The sequence below is a fragment of the Gymnoscopelus microlampas genome (genome assembly GCF_963454915.1).
Source record: "Gymnoscopelus microlampas genome assembly, chromosome: 3".
Taxonomy (NCBI): Eukaryota; Metazoa; Chordata; class Actinopteri; order Myctophiformes; family Myctophidae; genus Gymnoscopelus; species Gymnoscopelus microlampas.
In genome coordinates, this window is record NC_139940.1 from 26,606,554 (window position 1) to 26,627,769 (window position 21,216).

Consider the following 21,216-nt stretch of genomic DNA (forward strand, 5'->3'; position numbering starts at 1 on the left):
CGGAGTCTTATTAGTTTATTTTGAGAGGTCTGCAGTTTTGTTTTAGTGACATTGAGATGTTTGAACCATGAGGTGCATGCATAGTCAAAATGACTCCAGCTAGAGTCTTTGCTCTCTTGTTGATAAAAGACGAGATCCTGCCCCCAAATCTTGTTCTTTGGTTGACTTTCATAATCACCTTTGATGCAATTTTTTCGCCTGACATTTTGTCCAAAATACAACCCAACTAGTAATCACCAACTGTGATTGTATAAAGTTTTCAGACTTAGGCTACTGTGGTTGACTTTAGACCCAAAAGGAATGGATTCAGTTCTTCCCAGGTGTAATGACAGGTTGTTATCAGAGAGCCGTATGGCTATTGTTTTAACTTTATGTTAAGTATTTAAAATATTAGTACAATAGGTTTCAATTTGGGGGCACAGAGCAAAGCTCAGGGTATATATTGTGTAACCTCTCCTTAGAGTAATGGAGATGGCGTAATACTTTGAATTGAATTAAACAATGTCTTGCATTAGTAGAGTGTTGATGGATATGCTCCAGCTTTCCACCCATAAGGTGTCTGAATCAGTGTCCATTTCTTCCTCTCATTTGACTTTAGGAGTGGAATCAATTTGAGTAATAGATTGTAAGGTATCATATACAGTATATACTGTAAGAAATAAAATGAAACAATGACAACAACAATGAAAGCTGAAAGCACCCATCAATACTTGAGCCTTTAAAAGTCTCAAAGTTTTGCTGATGTTGCGTTATATAGTCTCTTAAGTGCAAGTACCTGAAGAAGCTGCTTCCCCCGACAGTTTATACTGTATTTTCTTTGTATATTATGTAAACTAAAGGTTTGGGCCGTTTCGCGGCCCTAACCTCTAGTCTCAACCTCCCAACTTCACGACCCACCTTCTGTCAAATAGAAAGCCTTTCTTGAGGTCAACAGAGGTCAAACCTGCTGTATCTGGTTGCTATGGCAACCTGCCAGATCAGGCTGAGGGTCTGATAGGCAAATCAGAAAATCAATCAAGCCGAGAGTCTGATCACTGATCGAGGTGGGGTAAGATGCCTAAATAATAGCCAGAGCTCTGATCAACAGTCTGTGACAGGTCTTGGAGGCATGTGGAGTGATCCTGTGCTTGCGAATCCCGGACGAACTTCGGAGCTTTTGTCAATTATAGCAGTAAGATTAAGTCTCCAACTTTATACATGCTTAAAGTTTAAAGGTACTATCTAGCTTAGATGGAGCCAAAGTAAGGTTCCAATCCCAGAAACAGGTAATGCATAAGAAATGGGTTGGTGGCAAATGAAAATGTGATTTGTTTCTAGATTTCCAGTTAAATTCCTATAAACCCATTGTAAAGTCAAACTCCATTTTAAACATGTTATTCATTGTTCTGGTGACTGTTATGTCACTGTTATGAGTGTTTCTTTTTTTTTTACATAATGGAGTGGACGTATCAGGATCCCCCAGGGACCGTGTGTGCATATCTGCGTTGTTAGGCATCAGTGCATGTTGCTGGATATACATGCCCATATATGGACATCGAGATCTCTGTATCAGTCTATCTACCTGTGTCCCTCTTATGCCCATATATGGAGATCCCTGATGTTACTAACCCGCCCCCAGCTATTCATTTCAATGAAAGTTGCTCACTGGCGTCCGGGCACCCGGGATTTTGGCACCAAATTTGGGTGCCCAAATGCGGAAGTCTTGAGCACCGAGCAGGCGCACTAGGGTTAAATGCGGACGTATTGCAATCCCAGATATATTGGCATGCACATATATGGGCATATTGGTTGGATTGACGGTTCTGGACAACTGGAAAATCCATATATGCCCATATATGGACATATCGTTCAGATCGGCAGTTCTGGACAGCCGCATATCTGGCGAGAACTCCCTCGAGTCCTTGCCGATGCACGAGCCGAGTTTGAAGTCAGTCAGTCCCATATATGCACATGACCGCATATGTGCATAGGGGTGGGATATCCAACTGACTTTTCTCCACTGACATATGTGCCTATATCATGGGCATATCGGCTTTGTTTATGGCTATGTCTGAGTCATTGTGAACTGCGTATATGGGCGTATGGCGTTCGCTTATGGTTATGTCTGGCCGTATGCCTATATATGGGCTTTTGGGTTTGTTTATGGTTATGTGTGAGTCATAGTGCCGTGGCCGTGGTCCGTCTGCTGGCCCCCCCATTAGCCAATTCTAATATAGGATGATGATAGTAAGATGGCACCTAATGAATAAGGTTGACATGCCTCTTGAGCTATTTCCAACCAATTTGGAGGTGGTGTAGCCATAACGAGTATGTCATAATCCTGATACCTGAAGGCCAGAAGTGTAAAGTGAATTTGTAAGTGCCAGGCCCCTTCCGAACTGGATCTACAGAGATGCGTCCAACTGATCCTGTGTCAAAAAGGGAATTAGGATATAAACACTGGATTATTTTGAAATAGATAGAACTAGTCAAATACACCTTTGTATGGGTTAGATTCTATGTATTATTTTTAGAAGTTCTACATCACACGCACTGCAGATCCAACTGATATGCCCATATACGGAGATCTCTGTATCTGTCAGTCCTTGTCCCTTTTATTCCCATATATTGATATCCCTGATGTCATCAGTATATGTCCATATTGCAACACCGATCCGACTGATAAGCCCATACTGTATATGGAGCTCTCTGCATCTGTCAGTCCTTCTCCCTTTCATGACCATATATGGAGATCTCTGTATCTGTCAGTTCTTGTCCCTTTTATGCCCATATATGGATATCGCTGATGTCATCAGTATATACCCATATATGGGCATGTCCCCTTTTGAGTCCATATATGGAGCGGACTGATTTGTTTCCGCCTGATGCCATGACAACACATTGAGGTTAGGCAACACACTCCATATTTGGGAATAGCTGCATTGGGAACTCCTTGTATGGTTATGGCTGAGTCTTTTCTGAAGCGGTGTGAGTTTAAAATTACGTCTTTTTTGTCTATATCTGTTATGGCACTTGATCCATAGGCAAAACGTTCTGTGCTCTGTTCAACACCTGTAGCTCTGTCAAGTTACTACTGCTGTGCACACGACTGCCCACTCATCATCACCATGACACTGTGCATGATGGCCAATTACCAACGTAAATGTTCTGTGTTGCTGTGTTCACTGGCCGTAGCTCTGTCAAGTTACTGCTGCTGCGGCTCGACTGTTGCCCATCACTCACCATTGGACTTTCCTGCATCGCTGAGATGGGGTTCTGAACTGGGCCCGGTAGAGCAGTGAGGTACCCCTGAGAAATGGTATCCGTGTCCTGGGCCTGTGCCTGTGCCATCTGCATGGCAAAGGGCCCCACATGGGAGTAGGCATTGTGCATAGAAAGCCCCCCATCTGTCCCGTACTGCCCTGCATTGGAGGAGTACAGCACTGTGGGTGGATTGTTGTACATCATGTGACCCGTGTGACCATGTAACATGGTGCCAGGGGGGTAAGGAGTGCCTGCTGGCATGATGGTGAAGGCGCTGGGCAGCTGCTCGGTAAGGTTGCCACCCATGTTGCTGTAGGTCGACACAGTGGGCAGGTATGACAGTCCGTTGCTCATCTGCATAGTGGTGGAGGAGGCTGTGGGCAGTGTGGACTGGGTACTGCTGGCGGTGCTTCGTAGTCTAGCACCCTTCGTGTGCTCCAGGCTCTCTGACTCAGACACCTGGAAGGTTAGGTCCGCCTCCTCAAAGCCCTTGTTGCTAATTCGCTCGTCTGTGGATGGATCATAGTGCGATGGGGGGTCCGGGGAGTTGAAGCATGTTTGAATCAGGGCTTTGCCCTCCTCACTAATGATCATGGGCTGGAGCTTGTGGGTGGCATTGGTGTACACATGTCCTGTTTCACTGACCACCAGCAGGAGAACCTGGGTACCTGTCAGCATGGCAAGCTCATAGGCCTTCTTCATTATACCAATTTTTCGCTTGCTGAAGGTTGAGTATCGCCTCGCCTTGTTCTGAATGAATTTAGTTTCAATCTTTACACGCCCACGTGTCTTCTTCCCTGGTTTTCCACGTGGGACCGTTGCCTCCATCATCTTACGCTTTAACACGACACGCATCTCACTCCCAACTCCAGTACTGCCCCTGCCTAAAACTGACTTGTTCTTTAGTGATTGTGCCAATCCAGAATGGCACCGTAACATCATTATTATATAGCGTCTCCGCTAAACAATGTGACCAGCCAAAGGGGTTCCTTCTCCTCTCTATTATATGAACACAGTTTTGTTGTCTGCTGCTTTTGTTATTAGTCTCTGATGGTCTCCTCTCCAGCTCAGCTCTTTCTTCTTTCACTTGCACACTGACAGGCTTGTGGCTGATTGGTTCTGAGCTTGCCTTTTAAGGGACCAATTCTGCAACGTCACCTCTACCGTAGAGGCTCTACGTCACAACGTTCACGTGAACACATCATAAACAAGCACGCACACGTGTAACCCAGGCAACCTGGCAACGCCCCCCTCCCCCCACTGGTTCACCGTGTATCCAATGAAAACCCATGGCCGTTGACCAGGTCCTCTGGAAAAAAAGAAAGTCGCGAAAAGCCTAATAAGCTCACAACGCGTCGCATCCGCATAATCGCGCAAATAGCGATTAATAGGGTTTTATTATCAATCAAAAGTGCCACCATGCCAGCTTATTGATTTGAGACAATTATGAAATAGCAGCTAGGAGAGTGTCCATATGTCACCACATCACTCACAACATGCTGTTGGTACAAGGTTAGTAGTAGCCTAATAAGCAACTCATGCTAATCTTGAATTCAATGTCATGTTGGGTGTGGTTTAATGTTTTTTTTCTATTATCGTTTAAAGCCATTATATCCTTTTAAGATTCATTGTAGTTATACAACATTGCCTGTCAGCTGCATTTAACACTTTGGCTACATTCTAGACATGTTTGTGCTGTTGGATTATGCAGGGTTTTATATTTTTTTGGCCTATTTATTTATAATAATGAAATAATGGTGACACTGAAGTTTAGTTAGGTACAAACAACCTTAATTACTAGTATTAATTTACCTTTTTTTTGCCAGACCCAGAGGGTCGGCCTACATGAGGCTTTGTCTGTCCCTCTTTCGTCCCTTTTGTGTCCCTCTTTTCCTCTTTTGTCGTCCCTTTTGTGTCCCTCTTTTCCTCTTTTCTGTCCCTCTTTTCCTCTTTTCTGTCCCTCTTTTCCTCTGCACACACGTCATGCAAACTCCGGCCATTCAGATTTCAACCACTAGGGGTCTGGCAGTACCAGGTCTCCTGGTTCTAGTTTTCCTGCATGTATCAAAAGACCTGTCACTCAGGAGGAATGGGTGCTGGTGGAGCTGGAGCTTTAATGGGATGGGTATATATATTTTGAGTCCAGAAACACCTCAGGTACAACTTATTTGTACTGTGATGTGCCCACTATGTGACCAGACATCATATATATTACACTGAATCAGTCATCCCAACACTCAAAATAATATCCACTGTCAATGGTTTTGGCTGGCCTTCAAAGCAAGCTTTTCATCATTATTCATAACCAAATTAATTGAATGTGTAGTTTAAAAACAAACACTGGAATGGAATCAGTTTGACTTGCGATGTAAACTGTACAAATACTGTATATATATAATCCCTTGCAAATTAAAGATATCAAAATGTCAGTTTCATTTAAAGGTGTTTTTATATTGGATAGGAGAGTTTATTATTTAGTTTGGTTAATTCGCATTCATTTAAACTGCTGTTTGTGTCATGAGTAGGCCTACTTGCACAAAAAAACTATTTCACCCACTTCTTTACACCTGTAAACCTGTGATGTGACAATACATTCTGAGTCTTGAGAATCAGAATGAGATGACGAAATTATAAGAGTCTAAACTTATGCTATCCGACAGATATCCATCGCTACATTTGGGACCCAGGATACAGTGTCAAAGGAGAAGACCACCACACCGGCAATGGGCCCTGCTTATACGTAGAGGGGTCAGCCGCTTCAAATCATCTATGAAGAATTGGGGCTTGGCAGACAAGTGCAGCATGCGAGTACCAGAAGCCTGAGCAGAATGCCAAACATATACAGTATAATTACATACGTAGGTTATACAATACAAAATAAAATCCCACTGGATTCCTTGGCCTATATAGTTCAGGCCACACTAATTTCCAAATATCAAGACTTTCTGCCATTTTGTGTTCAGTACATCTCTCATCGCAGAGGAGCAGCACATGACAGAGGAGCAGCACAGAAAGTTGAAGTGGCTGCAAGAAGCTGCTTTCTTACGCTCTCAAAGGAGTTGTGATGGACAAGAATCTCCTTGAAGCAGATGAAGCACACTGGTAGGTCTTGTCTACAAAGTCGATGTGTTGCATTCAAGATCAACTATGTTGTTCAACACAAAAAGAGAACTGCTGTGAGGACTATGCCTCACTACTAGTAATAACACTAATAATGTTCTACAATACATTAATAGTAGGCTACTATTGCTAGTAAACTCACATTTTATCTAAATATATCCTTTCAAATATTTGTAAAATAGATTACTATAAGGTTGATCAATTGTGTATATTGAACCAAATGTGTTTTTCTCAATGTCATCTAAACAGGATTACTGCATGTTTACCATTCCTCAGTGCTGAAATATGCTTCTAAGAAGATTCACTTCAGATTTGTGTCCATATTGGCCCGTACACAGATACTCGTGGAACATAATGCCAACATTCCCAGACAGGCAAAAACAACTGACGGTAAAGATGTGATCCATTTTTTTCTGTGAATAGAACTAAATCCACTACACTGCAGTCTATATTTGTGTGCTATTTTACCTTTTCACATTTTGGTAAAATATTTTGTGCACACTTATAATTACACAACACTATTGTTTGCATTTTCCACTTAGGAACATATGTCAATTCAGCAAACCATGTCAAGAATGGGTCGCAAAGCCCATTTAATAACACACATCACAACTCTTTTGTCGTGACCTCATGGAGCATGTCCTGGACAGGAGCGATGATTTTATGCTTTTGCGCCCTCCTCAAAACACAACAAAGAAGACTGAACTCACTACATTATAGCTCTAGAGGGTCAAAAAGACAGCAAGCTAAACTGACTAACAAACCAATTGATGGACTTTTAAAGGATTGATAGTCTGAAAATGTAAATAAAATTGCAGTTGTGCTGTTATAATAATGTGTATTATTATTTATTTTATTTTATTATTATTATCAATGATTGAAACTTACAATGTTCAGCATCAATATTTATAAATGTACATGGCACAGAACTATAAAATGTGTGCAGTTGTGTGTATATATTTTTTTATTCATTTATCACTTAATTTGTATGTAAAAGTCTAAAATTCATCTAGAAATCAATAAGCAGTACAATAGAATTACCATTATAAGCCATTTCACACTTGGCAACATAAACATTCAAAATGGGTCCAAGTTTATTTCCTGTTACAGTGTTTGTGAATATCAGTAGCTGATAACATGATTAAACTCGTTTATTTCCTGTTACAGTGTTTGTGAATATCAGTAGCTGATAACTTGATTAAACTCGTTTATTTCCTGTTACAGTGTTTGTGAATATCAGTAGCTGATAACTTGATTAAGCTCAATTTATACACTAACGACAATGTATAAATTAGGCTTATTTGTTCTGTCTTCGTTGTTATGTTTGTTTATTTATTTATTCCTGTTGTGAATGCATCATTCCAATTATATATTTGTATGATTTAAATGTATGTAATATACTTTTTTCTCTCTCTTTGTCATTTATGACTGTCACTTGTGTCCTGTTCTGACTTTTATAACAAAGTAAAAAATAAATAAATAAAATAATTTAATGTAATGTATTATACTGTAAAAATAGTATAATCGAAGCTGGCTTCTGTTTGACAGCAGCTCCACGTGTTCGGTTTGTTTACATCTGCACTTAAAAGCACGTTGTCGTTCCCAGCTTCCTCTTCATTGGCTCAGCGTGTGAGAAACACCGCCCACAGGCGGACCTCTAACACGGATGTATTCTCTGTGCTGCAAAAAACAACTAAAATACCATCGTATGTATAAAAGTGTATGGCGAAAACTATGTTAGGAGTAACATACACGTCTGCGAAGTCATTTAATTCTGACCGGAAAACGAAGAAAACACTTTTAATCGTAAAAAACCTCTAAAGTCACACGCTGTATGCTCAAAACGAGTACACCGGCCAGTTAAACTCGTTGAAAGAAACCTCTAACCGTTACCGTACGTATATAACAAAATGAGAGCATTGTACCTTTGGAATTGAACCTACATTATTTTGTCTTTATAGTAAACAGAACAAAGCATTTGAACATTTAGCGCGTTTAAATCAGCCGGGAATACACATGCGCACTGGCAGTAGAGGCTGCTGCTTTATAAGTATTGGCGCCGGCGCGACAGCTGATTCATTCATTCTTCGTCCTGGAGGTAAGAGGACGCGCCTGGCTGCTTACTAGTTTTCATCAAAAGAAGGATTTTAATGTTATATTGGAGCTGAAAAGTTCGCTGACTTTAATCGTACACCTCCGTCGTCCCGTGCATCCATTTTTGGGCTGGTTATTTTTTTCTTTCTTCAATGGCGACCTAAACAAACAAGCGTTGCTTCAAACTACTATCTGATTTTTGTCCACGTTATCGTGCTGCTATCTTTGCCAGGTTACAACTAGATTTCTAGTTTGGATTTGCTGTTCAAATGGAAGGACGTTACTCGGTTAAACTGGCTAGTGGCTACTTATCCCACGGTTTAGTGGCGTTTGTTAAGATAACGTAGGTGTGGACGTGGATCGGTAGCCTACATCATGGACGTTGCAGAAGTGTAGTAACGTTAAAAAGGATTAAAGTAGTCTTTTTAATGGACGTGGCTTAGTAATATATGGCAGTGTATATCGTATATCGGTGTTTTGTTGTAGTGTTTTGTTATGGAAGGTTTGGATGATCTGTGCGCGAACAAGGAGAACAAGGCAGGGCTGAAAGCCTCCCGCTTTGTAGGCAAAAATTGGCGCGTGTTCGAGTTTCGCAAATCGTTAAAAATCTACATCTAACCAATGTGTTTGCGAATTCTACCAACTCTATGCTATACTTGGGTTGTGTAGCTATAGTGTAGACACGAACATCTGCTCAAATATTACTATTATCATGATTTTCCATGAACAAACAAGGAAGCGACCCAGGACTACTACCCCCTCCCTCCTATTTAGCTGGCTAATACTAGTAGCTAAGGTAGTGACTGTTAGGCCAGTTTGTTCTTTATATACATAATGTGTTTTACCTATCCGGTTCATAGGATACAGTTCACTCCTAAAGAGGACATTTAGCCTCTTAATGTGTTCACCATGACTTGTGAAAATGCTAATAATTCAGTAACTAGCTGGCATTGGCACGCAAAGCATCCTGAACTGTTCCTTTTGTCATTGCAGTGAAACTGTAGCTTCACCATTCATCATGTCTAGACGCAGGTAAGCTATGGGAACACATGCATTTATACTTTTAACGTAACGTTCCTATTTGGTCATCATAATGAATGTATGTATGTTGTATGCTCTTCTTTACAGTGGTCGCATCACATTACAGGCAAGAGACGAGAATGCGCCAGAACAACAGATAAAGGTTGCCCCAAACAAAAGGAAATCAGAGGTTTGTGCCATTACATTTTAATGATTAAATAAGTCTCATTATTATTTTGAATTCCCTTGTATTCATATTGTCGCGATAGGCTACTGTGCTGATGTCTATTGTGTGTGTTTTTTTCAGCCGTCCAAAAAGAACTTGCAACCTGCTGCCAAGAAACAAAATTATGAAATACAGGTTAGTGTCTTCCAGTGCATCCTTAACATTCACTTATTCAATTCACATTATGAAGATTTGAAGAGCTTTCATCGTTTTGTGTAGATTGGAAGATGTCTGGTTGGTAATCTGCTGAGTCGCTGATAAGTGTGTGTTGGAATATTATCTAGAGCCCGACCGATACATCGGTGAGCCCGATGTATCGGTCATTTTTGACCCAAATGTCAATATCGGACATCGGTCATTATTTCCCCCGATGTTCCGATGTTTTTGTCATTAATATTTTCACTGATTGTGAAATTGCTGCGCAGCTGCGGTAAAGGTGTTTATATTTATTTATGAGAACTCCACAAAGATTGCTTGTTTTTCTCAACAATCTCTCAATAATACTGAGTGAGATTAAAGTTATCTACCACTACAATGCCTTCCAGAGAGACCTATAAGCTCAATGAATTAATAAATGATATGAATGACTCGACGCGAGGCTCATTGTTAATGTATGGATCATGATGCAACGGTTAGGTAGCCTATATATTTTTATGGGCAATTGGGCATAAGCTACTAAAATCTTCTAAGCTACTTGTATATCGCTAAATAAATATATATTAACGTCTGTCTGAGACGTTAATTTAACATCTCCACGCTGTTTCTGAGCGGAGGAGTGCTGCTTGGCAGTCGCACCCGACTCTCACGGAGAATACCAAAACTCTCGCCCCAAAACACAGTCGCCCTAAAACACAGTCGCCCCGGAGCAAATCCGGCGGTATTCACAAACGTAACTTCAGTAAACTATGATTAAACCTACCTAACCTTATTTCTAAACGTAACCCCATTAAAACTATGTTCCAACCTTATCATCAAACAAATGCAAGAACCGTGGGTCCACGAAAAAGAATGGGGGTGAGCGTGATTTGGGGCGAGTTTCATTAACTTTCACTTTTCATAAGACACGGACAAGATAGTCAGTCAGATGAAGGGATTCCTCTTACAACTTTGTAAAGCATTACCCTTACCGTGGGCCGTTCATTTTGCTCTCAGCAAGACTTTGTTCATAACTAAAATACAAGGACACAGTTGTGTTGTGCTCAAAGCCTCAAGTCTGAGGGACTCGACGCTCAAGTTTTAGAATCCCATAGTTTAGAATAGATCCTATAGTCCGAAGGGACAGTTGTGGGTTTTATTGGTTGTTCTTGGTTGTCAGGGCGATTTCACAACCAATCGATGCACGGGCTCTGTATGGGCACGTCTCTTGCAGGATGCGGTGACAGCGTCGTGTCAATGTAATATGAAAACAAACTAAATCAATTGATTGACTAAAACCTAAATTTAGAAGTGCACTACAGCCCTTATCATTATGTATGAAAATGTTTTGAACATAGCAGATCTACAAGCTCACAATGCACTGCATAGCAACATGTTGTGAGCTTGTAGATCTGCTATTTTCAAATAGCCAGTGGTGGAAAAAGTACTAAAATGTTTTACTTAAGTAAAAGTATCAATACTGCAATATAGAAATACTCTGTTACGAGTAAAAGTCTGGAATTCAAAATGTACTTGAGTAAAAGTACAAAAGTATTGGCATCAAATTTCAATCAATTTCAAGTTCTCAAATGTATGAAAATATTTTGAAAATAGCAGATCTACAAGCTTGTAGATCGGCGATTTTCAAATGGCCCTATACAGGGCTGAAGTGATTAATGTATGTTTTGTAATAATAATCAAAATATTCAAAGTAACTAGTAACTAATGTTTTCAAATAATTGTAGTGGAGTAAAAGTATAATATTTGCCTCTGAGATGTAGTGGAGTAGAAGTAAAAGTATTGGAAATACTCAAGTGAAGTAGAAATACCTAGTACAAAATTTTATTAAGTACAGTAACTTAGTAAATGTACTATAGTTACTTTCCACCACTGCAAATAGCCAAAGTTTAAAAAGGGCTGAAGACTTGTGGTTAATGTATGTTTAGTAATAATATTAATAATTCAAATTTACAAAGTGACTAGTAACTAAAGTTTTCAAATAATTGTATTCATGTTTATTTGTAATAATGTGATTGCATTTTATTTAAATGTTCTCAATCTTGTATTCTTAACTTTAATGAAAAAACTAAGTTTATACGTTTTTGAAAAATATTTTTTATTATTTTATTTAATTACAAAATATCGGTCAAAAACATCGGCAATCGGTGGTCCAGGATTCTCAAAATCGGCATCGGCATCGGACCCAAAAATCTGGCATCGGTCGGGCTCTAATATTATCTCTGTCACTGGCCGGGTTGCCATGTCCGCTTATTATAGGCTTGTTTTTGTGCTTGTCTTTCTGTAAAGTTGTTAGTAAATATTGGTGGTTGCGGTTTTTTGGGCTTGTTTCTAAAGTGTAGTTGCTTATTTGGGCTTGTTTCCTAATGTTGATGTTTAAACAGTGGTTCTCAAAACATTTTCATGTCAAGACATCCCCAAATGAATTAATGTCCACATCTGTAAATATTGTGCCAGGGAACTCCCATACAAGATTTGTGTTTTTGTATGGGGGATTTGTGTTCTTTGAAAAAATATTCCAACCCCCCCCCCCCCCCCCCCCTAGGGTTAGGACCTGGTTGCTTATTTACCTTGCGGAATCTGGCAACACTGGTCACTGGTTTAAGCAGTGCGCGCGCTTGATTGACCCCGCGTTTTGTGTTCCTACCCGCCTTATTCATCTCCCGTGTGTCATTCCATTTTAGCCGGTTTTGCAGATATGATTTGCACGTGTACTTGGAAATGCAGTTCTTGGTTGCTGTTTAGTCATGCAATAATGTATACATCCTTTTTTTCTTTCAAGAGCAACTTGTATTAACTGTATTTCTTTAAGAAACGTGTGTGCCCCATCTTACTTGCAAAGCAACACTGTAAAACACTGTGCTGTATTTTTTGGGGTCCAAGTTCAAATATGATATTTTTGGGGAGTCACAGCCTGAAAAACCTTGAAGTGAGAACCACCGGCTTATACCATGCTTTTTTTTTTACCCATTACTTAAATAACATGCTTTGAACATGTGTTGAATGCTTAACAAATTCTGTAATTTTTACAAAATGTAATCTGTCTTGAGAGATTGGCTAAATGCTAGCATGTATTTGTCTGTAACATAGAATCGGTGGTCTCAAGAGGGAGCAAGTCCATGTGTCCTTATCGAGACTCCACATAAAGAGCTGGAACCCACAAATGACCCAACCAGATTCAGACGATACAGATTCAAGAACCTCTTCATCAAACCTTCACCTATACCCTGTCTAAGGTGTGTGTGTGTGTGTGTGTGTGTGTGTGTGTGTGTGTGTGTTTTTGACACTATCACAGTGTACTTGAGTACGCTGTTTTTGTTTTGTTCAAGTATCCTATATTTATCTCCACCCTGATTTGTATTTGCACTGTGCTGAAGCTTTGTTGAGCATATACTTGGCCAAGTTTAAGTTTACCTTTCAATCGGTCTTCTCCAATTTAATGTATCCATGTCTCCTTTCCAGTTGGGCGAGCTCAGATGATGTGTGGATCAAGATGTTAAATAAAGAGCTGAAGTATGTCCACGATAAAAGCTACCTGGAGCAGAATCCGAAGATGCAGGCTAAGATGAGGGCCATTCTCCTGGACTGGCTTTTTGAGGTATATAGCTATGGTCACATTGGTCTGATCTGTTTGAGGTATTCTAGTTATAAGATCTATTGTAAACACAGTAAAATCTGGGGGTGTTTATTCAACTCTGTGTAAGAGTTAAATGAAGCGGCATTATCTGGAACACAAAACGGAAAAGAGATTCTCATCCATTAGAGCTGTGTGGCGGCAGTTTGTCTAATGTTCCACAATGGCAGGCCTTCTGATTTGTTTTACTTTGGGTCTACCCACTTCCGTGTGTGGCACTGAACAACCAAATGTTTGCCTATTAGGAAATGTCCAAAATAGGGATGCTATGGTTCAAGTGGTTAAAAGGTTTTGTTGTGACAACAAAGATTGCTGACTTTTTTTTCAACTGATCTTTGTGTGTTTGCAGGTGAGCGAGGTGTATGCTCTCCACAGACAGACGGCTTACCTTGCCCAGGACTTCTTCGACCGCTACATGATGAGTCAAGTGAACGTCAGCAAGGGGAACTTGCAGCTCATCGGCATCACAGCCCTCTTCATTGCTGCCAAGATAGAAGTAGGTTCCTCAACATATTAGGTTTGGAGTAACCTTCATCTGTACACTGTTAAAGGACCCATTTTCAACCTATCTTCATATAATAGGTCCTCACTAATGTGCATGATAAAATGATAAAAAATAATTCTAATCAGTCTGTGTCTCAGAGGAGGGCTGTAGACAGTTCAGAAACCTGTATACCAGTGACATCATCGATGGGGAATCCAAGCTAATAGAAACTGCAGGCTTTGTATTCCTGGAAAGTTGCAATGCAATAATAGATCCCATTGTTCTCGCCTTAATAAAAGTCTGAATCAAAAAATTGTAATCTTTTTGGGGAAAAAAATCCTGCCTAACGATGATGTCACTGGTAGACAGGTTTCTGGACTGTCCACAGCCCTCCAATGAGACACAGACCAAGTAGATTTTTTTAAAATGATTTTATCATGAGCATTAATGAGGACCTATTATATGAAGATAGGTTGAAAATGGGTGAAGTCGTCCTTTAATCCCCTGACAATCTCACTTACAATACTGTCTATTTTTTTTTCTTCTCCCAGGAGATATATCCACCCAAGATCCATGAATTTGCGTACGTTACAGATGGAGCCTGTGATATATGGGACATCCAGCGGATAGAACTCATGATATTGAAGGTAGGTTAACACAAACTGTGAAATGGATATTTCACCCCCCGAAAATGACTACTTTTTTTTCTCTATTGATTTCTCACCCCATGGAGACAAGTTTAGTTTTTGTCGCATTCCTAAGCCAATAATTATAGACCAGCGGACCGGTAAGCAGTGGGTCCAGTCTTTGTCTCCTACCGGAACCGCTGCCGGTCAATAAATTATTGGCTTAGGAATGCGACCAAAAAATATCCATGCATTAAGTCTTCATGGGGTGAGTAATCGATAGGAAAAAAAGTCATTTTGGGGGTGAACTATCCCTTTAACCTACAACAAACTGTCCATTGACTACAAACTGTGCCACCAAGTTATGTGCTTCTTGTGACGGTCAATGCGTGTGATGAATGCAGTAATTTTACATAAGAGTTATGTGAGATAAAGAACAGACTGTTGTCTAGGGCCGAGCAATTTGGTTCGATTTCACTAGATGCTGTCATAGCGCTGGCATTAATGGGAGAGTTCCTGCTATTGTTGTAAATCTGTTCAAATTGGTTTCATCAGCTGGAGTTTACCTAGTTCGGTAATAGACTGTAATCTACAGGAGTGGAGGTCCGTTATAAATGGTGAAAATACACTTCCTTTGTACTTTTATTTTGGTGAGTCTAAATAAATGTACACTACTAGAGTGACTTGGGAAATATATCCAGTCGTATTTAGCCCACTTTTGCAATACTTTAATACAAACATGAAATTATAGGTCATATTCCATCTAGGTTTCAGTCTCAAATCCAGTGAAGGTTGAGAGACTTAACTGCCCTTTATGCCAGCTGGCATGTAGGGCAGCAACAAACAAAGGATTTCCACTCCTGTTCTGGGCCTGCATCTTTATATAGTACCCCAGGTGTGATGCAGGGTAAGGTTGTTAAATAAAATCTACTTGACCTTGAGTGTTGTGTTTTTTCCTTTGTCATCTTTTGATTTAGGCCTCACCTCTTCACTAGTTACTCAGAGAGTGAGAGTTGAGAATTTCTGTTCTCCAGCATTTAGTGATGCCAGTCCTTATCCTCTCTGTACTGAACAAATTACTCATGATACTTGCTCCTGTTCCTTCCCAGGCATTGGACTGGAACCTATGTCCAGAGACACCCATCACCTGGCTAAAGCTCTATGCCCAGGTTCAGGCCCAGACAGACGGTGACAACTTCTTGGTGCCTCAGTATTCCCAGCGCACCTACATCCAGATCACACAAGTAAGAAAATAATTGCAAATTGCAGCACACAAAAAAACGAATCAGTGTGTGGAGAGCATGAGCTACTGTATTTCTTGACCCCAAATGGAACTCTGTCATCAGTTAGCTGAGAGTAATGTTAAATTTCAGCTTGTTACCGTCTCTTGATTTAACCACTTGATCCATAGCATCCCTATTCTGGGGGGAATATTCGCCAAAAGTAGCAGATCTACAAGCTCACAATGCGCTCACAATGTATATCTGTCTGATGTATTGTAGGCTATAATATCTGTCTGATGTATATCTGTTAATATATCTGTCGGATGTATTGTTTGTTATGTCATACGTGCTGGGAACCTCCTCAAGGGCCCCTGGGGGTCCCCGGACCCCACTTTGAGAACCACTGGTATAAGTGGTTAAGTAGCAGTGTTCAGTCAGTTCTGCAGTCCTGTGTCGAAGCTCTTCATGTGTTGACATTAACTGTATTGTGTTGCAGCTGTTGGACTTGTGCATACTGGACATCGACTCACTGGATTTCTCCTACAGTGTTCTAGCTGCTGCTGCCTTCTGCCACTTTTCTTCTTTTGAAGTGGTTCATAAAGTATCAGGTATGATACTTAACTTGAATTCGACGTGTGATATTTATGCCAAAAGTCATCTGGTAGTTGCTCTTGGTTGGAAGTGCATGGAACGGGCATGAGGCTATCAGAGTTAAAAAAAAAAAAAATCTTTGAATGAAATCAGGATAAATACAGGTCATGGAAATGCTTTAGGGCAAGTATTTAAATCTTGGTGGTCTTTAAAAAAATCTTCATGCACTGACTCCCTAGTTTGAACTCTACCAGGTTACACAGACTTATATTGACTCTTGTATTTCATTCTGATGGTATTAAGATGTTATTTCATTCTGACCGGTCATCGATGTAAAGAGTCTTAAGCTTAGTTGCTGAAACATTGAACATGTAGTCACCCTGAAGTATGACAGTTGGCTTTCTTCCCCATTACTATTGCACATACTTGTGGGTGACGGTTTCTGAACACTCTTGTCTGCCTGCCCTCTTATCATTCTAGGTCTGACATGGGAGAGCGTGTCTCCCTGTGTACGGTGGATGACTCCCTTTGTTGATACGGTGCAAGGACTGCCCAAAGTTGAACTGAAGAACTTTGCCAAAGTAAAGATGGATGACAGGCACAACATCCAGACGCATGTAGACTACCTGGAACTCTTGGTGAGTTTTCACTTGCGCTCTTTTTGTCGGATTTTCACTGTTCTTCACCTCCACCTCTTGCCTTATTGTCCTGTCATGAAAATGTGCAGTCCTGGCCTGGACTGGCGTAGCGGTCCAGGCACCTAGGCTCAGTGAAGCCTGACAGCGCGTCGCGGGTTTGACTCCCGATCCCCTTGCTGCATGTCTCTCCCCATTTCCTGTCAGCCTACTGTCCTGTCTAATAAAGGCATAAAAAAAAGCCCCAAAACAAATCTTTAAAGAAAATGTGCACTCCTATCAAGTGAAGTATAGAACTAGTATTCACTTGGACACTAGGTGGTGCTTTGGCACCAGCAACTACATTATTGAGTGTTGGAAATATTCCACAGCAACCACTTTTAAGTTGTACTTGCTCATCTTTCCTGCTTGCTTATATTGTTTGACATTTATGTGAACATGAACTATACTGCCCCAAAGCCTAAAGGAATCCTCCTTCCTGTGCTGATGTCAAATTCCTCTCTTACAGAGTATGGCTCATGAGAGACGGATTGACAGCCCAGACTGCCAGATGTCACCTGTTGCCATGGGACCGGTCCCACTGACCCCACCCAGTAGCACAGAAAAACCTACCAGTCACTGAGATTCATGGACCCATGAAAGCTCTTACCTCATGGAGATTTTAAACGGTGAAGCGACTGTAAAATACATCTTCGACCACATTTCATCCAGACCTATCAGGGGGAACTAGGACGGCCCCGTTGGTGACCAATAGGACAGGCTTTTACTAAATGCCTAACTTTTATGTTTTTTTATTTTTACACTAATTGGGTGTCATGCCGTACCTATTGCTTTTATCAAGATTGGTAGAGATTGTTGTGAATCAAGGCAACATCCTCAGACCAGGAATATGCAGAAACCTGTGCTCCTGCTGTCCATTTGAACAGGAAGTTGTCTCCAGATGTTGAATGCTTAAGTGGCCAGAATGCCACATGCTGGTTCTAGTGGAATTGTGAATGAACAATTTCTGTCGTTAGCTGTCCTAAGATAGGAGGCACAGAGATGCTGTATCGATACATGGGGTTTATAATTAACGTTCCAACCTCCCCAGTGTTATTGCCCCATCTCTAGAAAGTATATGATTGTGTGTTAAGTGAAAGGGGAAATTTCTAAGATGAGGAGGAAGAGGACACCATAACTCTGTATGAGATCACTTTAATAAGGTACAAATGAATGTACAGGAATGTCTTGATCAAAGTGCAGACAGACACATTAATAACTTACTACTTTTAATATCAAGTATTGGGGCAAATTCTCTTCCTCTCCAGTTTAGTCATCATGCCAATTCCCACCCCATGTGTATAGTCGCTGTAGTCTTGCGGTAGCCAGTCCCCAAGAGTTCACTTTGAATCCCTATCCTAGTCAATCAGATTTAGATTTTGGGTAGTTATAAAGAAAAACGGCATTGGAATCGCCTTGTTATCCGATATGTGATCATAGAATTATATCAGCAAACATTATGTCAATAAGAAATATAAGTTTGAATCAAATATCTTTAAATCTGATCTACTTGAATAGGGATTAAAAGTTGAACTCAACTATTAAAGTGGTTAAGGACCACTAAGCTGAAGAAATGTGACAGACGTATGAATTGACCAACCAGGGACATCCTTAGACCAACCATGGGCTTCTGTTACGGCCCAGCCAAATGGAGGCTTATCTGACTTTCTGGGACAAAATCCAGGTGTTGATCCATGGTTCAGACCCTCTGTCGCTGGAGTTGATGATGTAAGACAGTGGGTCTCCATCTGACCACTTGCCAGTGACTGACTGACCGTGTCTACAGTCACTGGCAAATGGCAACCCCTGCTGTTGGTGTGAGGAGGGGCAGCCTGCCATAATGACCATCCTTCAGGAACCTTTTTTAATGGGGTGTTGTGAACACACTCATTGGCCCCCAATTGGTGTGTGTGTGTGTGTGTGTGTGGCTCAGTTATTTTCCTTTTGCCACTGTTGCAACCTGGTTGCATGTTCGAGTTACATTCCTGTAAAACTTGATTTCCGTAGGTGAACGACCTACAAATGTGCAGAATTCATGTTTTAAAGCATTGTATTTATTTCTTTAAGCCTAGTTATGTACAATTTCTTTATATAAGCCTAGTTATGTACAATGTTTTTATATGTAAAAAGAAATACAGCTATGAATGGAATTACTGATTACTGCCAAAGGCAAAAGCTATTTATGATTTTGCTGTGACGTACTTGAAGGTGTGACACGTTAAAATACAGTTATTCATTAAATGTGTTGTACAGTTGCCTGTCCTATCTGAAGGTGCCTTAAATGTAGCTATATAGCTACTATGTAATACAAGCTGTAGTGTAAGCCCAGAGGCTTGGTGCAGAGGCGTATGAGCCTTGTTGAACACAACTGTGACTCTTTGCTGTAGCCTGCAGTATCGAATAGAAATGCCTTTGTTCTTGTACATCTGCAGTTCAAGTGAGATCTATGTAAACGGTAGATTCTAAAGAATGTCTTTTGTACACGGAGTAATCCCAACATTGAACGTTTAATTGTATTTTTGAGTAAATGGTCAATGGAGTTTAAGTTTGTTTTCCTTTTTTTTTTTCCTATTACAATTATCATCAATGGAAGTTACTTGTGTCTTATTTGCCCAAGTACAGTGTACTGCTTTACACCATCGCTGCATTCTGTTCTGTAGGGCCCCCCTACAGTGTAGGCTGTCATGGCATAGAATTGCCATAAACTTGTATGGAGACTCTTTGTATCCATATTAAGCATCTGCAAATGTAAAAAAAATACTGATAGTTCAAGGTGTCATGTTTTGTAAAGCTTGACTTTAGAGAAGGGAATAATTTCCTTTTCTTCAAGAGAAGGTTTTGTTTGTTCTAGGCATAAATGTTCTAATTGTAAATTAGGTTATTTACAATTGGAAGTTCTAATATTCTTAGATCACTAACCATTGCCTATGCAATCTCTACTTGCTCTCCAAGAGTGAATAACTCTTCCCTTTGGACATCACTTTGAAAATATTTTAATTTAAGGGCACTCAGCCTTAAGCTGAACAAACTAAGTAACTGAGATTTTGATGTGGATTTAGACAATTTATGATTGTTCTCAAAGAGTTTTTGAAGCATTCTATGGGACATTGGCTCTAAAAATGCTAATCTAAGATGCTTTATTCAGATCTCCACCGTAGTGAACATATCATTAACGCTCCAATACAAGCACAGTACATGCAAACATGAATAGCTGTGGTAGTGACCTTATATTATGTTCGGTGGCTGAGCATTATGTATGTGTTTTATGGGGGTGGGGTGTATGCACATATAGAGTGGGGGGATGTATAGTTCCCCAACCCCCCTCCATTACAGTCCAACACCCCATATACCCTCCTGCTGGGTGAGGTTATTGTGCTGGCTTGGGAAAGCGTGGCCCCAACCTTGGTGGTAGTCTGGTAGCATTGTTCACACGTGGGGGCACACACACAATTATCCTTCATTATGCTTGTTGCATAATCGTCTCCGGGCGGCCGAAGGCCTCACTCACACAATTCCTTGTGTTTTTATCCTAATTAATTGTAATAAGGTAAAGTTAAATAAAATAAGTTAATTTGACGTTATTGACACTCATGCTTGATTTTCAGTGTCACTTTCTTCAGCAAAGAGTAGAATATGACCTTAGAAGGTAGGTCCCAAGACTCAAAACTCAAAAGAGAAATTTGATGTCTCCCCGGGAGCCGGGGTCTTGACTCAAGACCCAAAAGAGAAATTTGATGTCTCCCCGGAATCATACGAGGAAGTAAAATGTATAATAAGCAAGAAAGGAAACACGGCCTCAATAAATGGATCCAGGGAGAAAGTGTGGCAAAGTATTGCCGACAAATTAAATGCACAAGTCGTCCAAAAATATATACAATTTATATACAAGTCCATAAATATATAATTCAGTTAGGCTTAAACATGAGGAGTGTATAGTGAATATTGGAATTATCGCCTACTAATCTACAAAGCCATAGCCTATCATATGCGCCATGCATCCAACCAATATGTCTGAGTCTGTGCTCAGGAATGTGTCAAAAAAAAAAAAAATGTCCATAGAAAATAAGTATTTTTTGGGTGAACTATTCTTAGAAGTGTTTTGTTCAGGGACACTTTGTTGAGGGCTGG

At 40.5% G+C, this 21,216-nt stretch overlaps 2 protein-coding genes across 2 annotated transcripts; one reads left to right on the plus strand and one right to left on the minus strand.

Annotated features, from left to right (window-relative positions):
- Positions 1 to 3,102: 3,102 nt before the first annotated feature.
- LOC311041796 (serum response factor-like) lies at positions 3,103 to 4,074 on the minus strand (the record flags this gene model as incomplete). Its single annotated transcript, XM_084052281.1, has 1 exon — positions 3,103 to 4,074. One exon carries the CDS (start codon positions 4,072 to 4,074, stop codon positions 3,103 to 3,105), a length of 972 nt encoding a protein of 323 aa, XP_083908407.1.
- Positions 4,075 to 8,467: 4,393 nt separating this feature from the next.
- ccne2 (cyclin E2) lies at positions 8,468 to 19,628 on the plus strand. Its single transcript, XM_084052007.1, has 12 exons — positions 8,468 to 8,589; positions 9,451 to 9,489; positions 9,586 to 9,667; positions 9,785 to 9,838; positions 12,947 to 13,092; positions 13,319 to 13,454; positions 13,840 to 13,986; positions 14,526 to 14,621; positions 15,710 to 15,844; positions 16,320 to 16,431; positions 16,895 to 17,052; positions 17,558 to 19,628. Exons 2-12 carry the CDS (start codon positions 9,476 to 9,478, stop codon positions 17,669 to 17,671), a joined length of 1,194 nt encoding a protein of 397 aa, XP_083908133.1. The 5' UTR covers positions 8,468 to 8,589; positions 9,451 to 9,475; the 3' UTR covers positions 17,672 to 19,628.
- The last annotated feature ends 1,588 nt before the right edge of the window (positions 19,629 to 21,216 follow it).

Coding starts and splice junctions, on each gene's coding strand:
- ccne2 (XM_084052007.1), top strand. Junction 9,839..12,946: donor AACAAAATTATGAAATACAG/GTTAGTGTCTTC, acceptor TCTGTAACATAG/AATCGGTGGTCTCAAGAGGG. Junction 13,093..13,318: donor TCACCTATACCCTGTCTAAG/GTGTGTGTGTGT, acceptor TCTCCTTTCCAG/TTGGGCGAGCTCAGATGATG.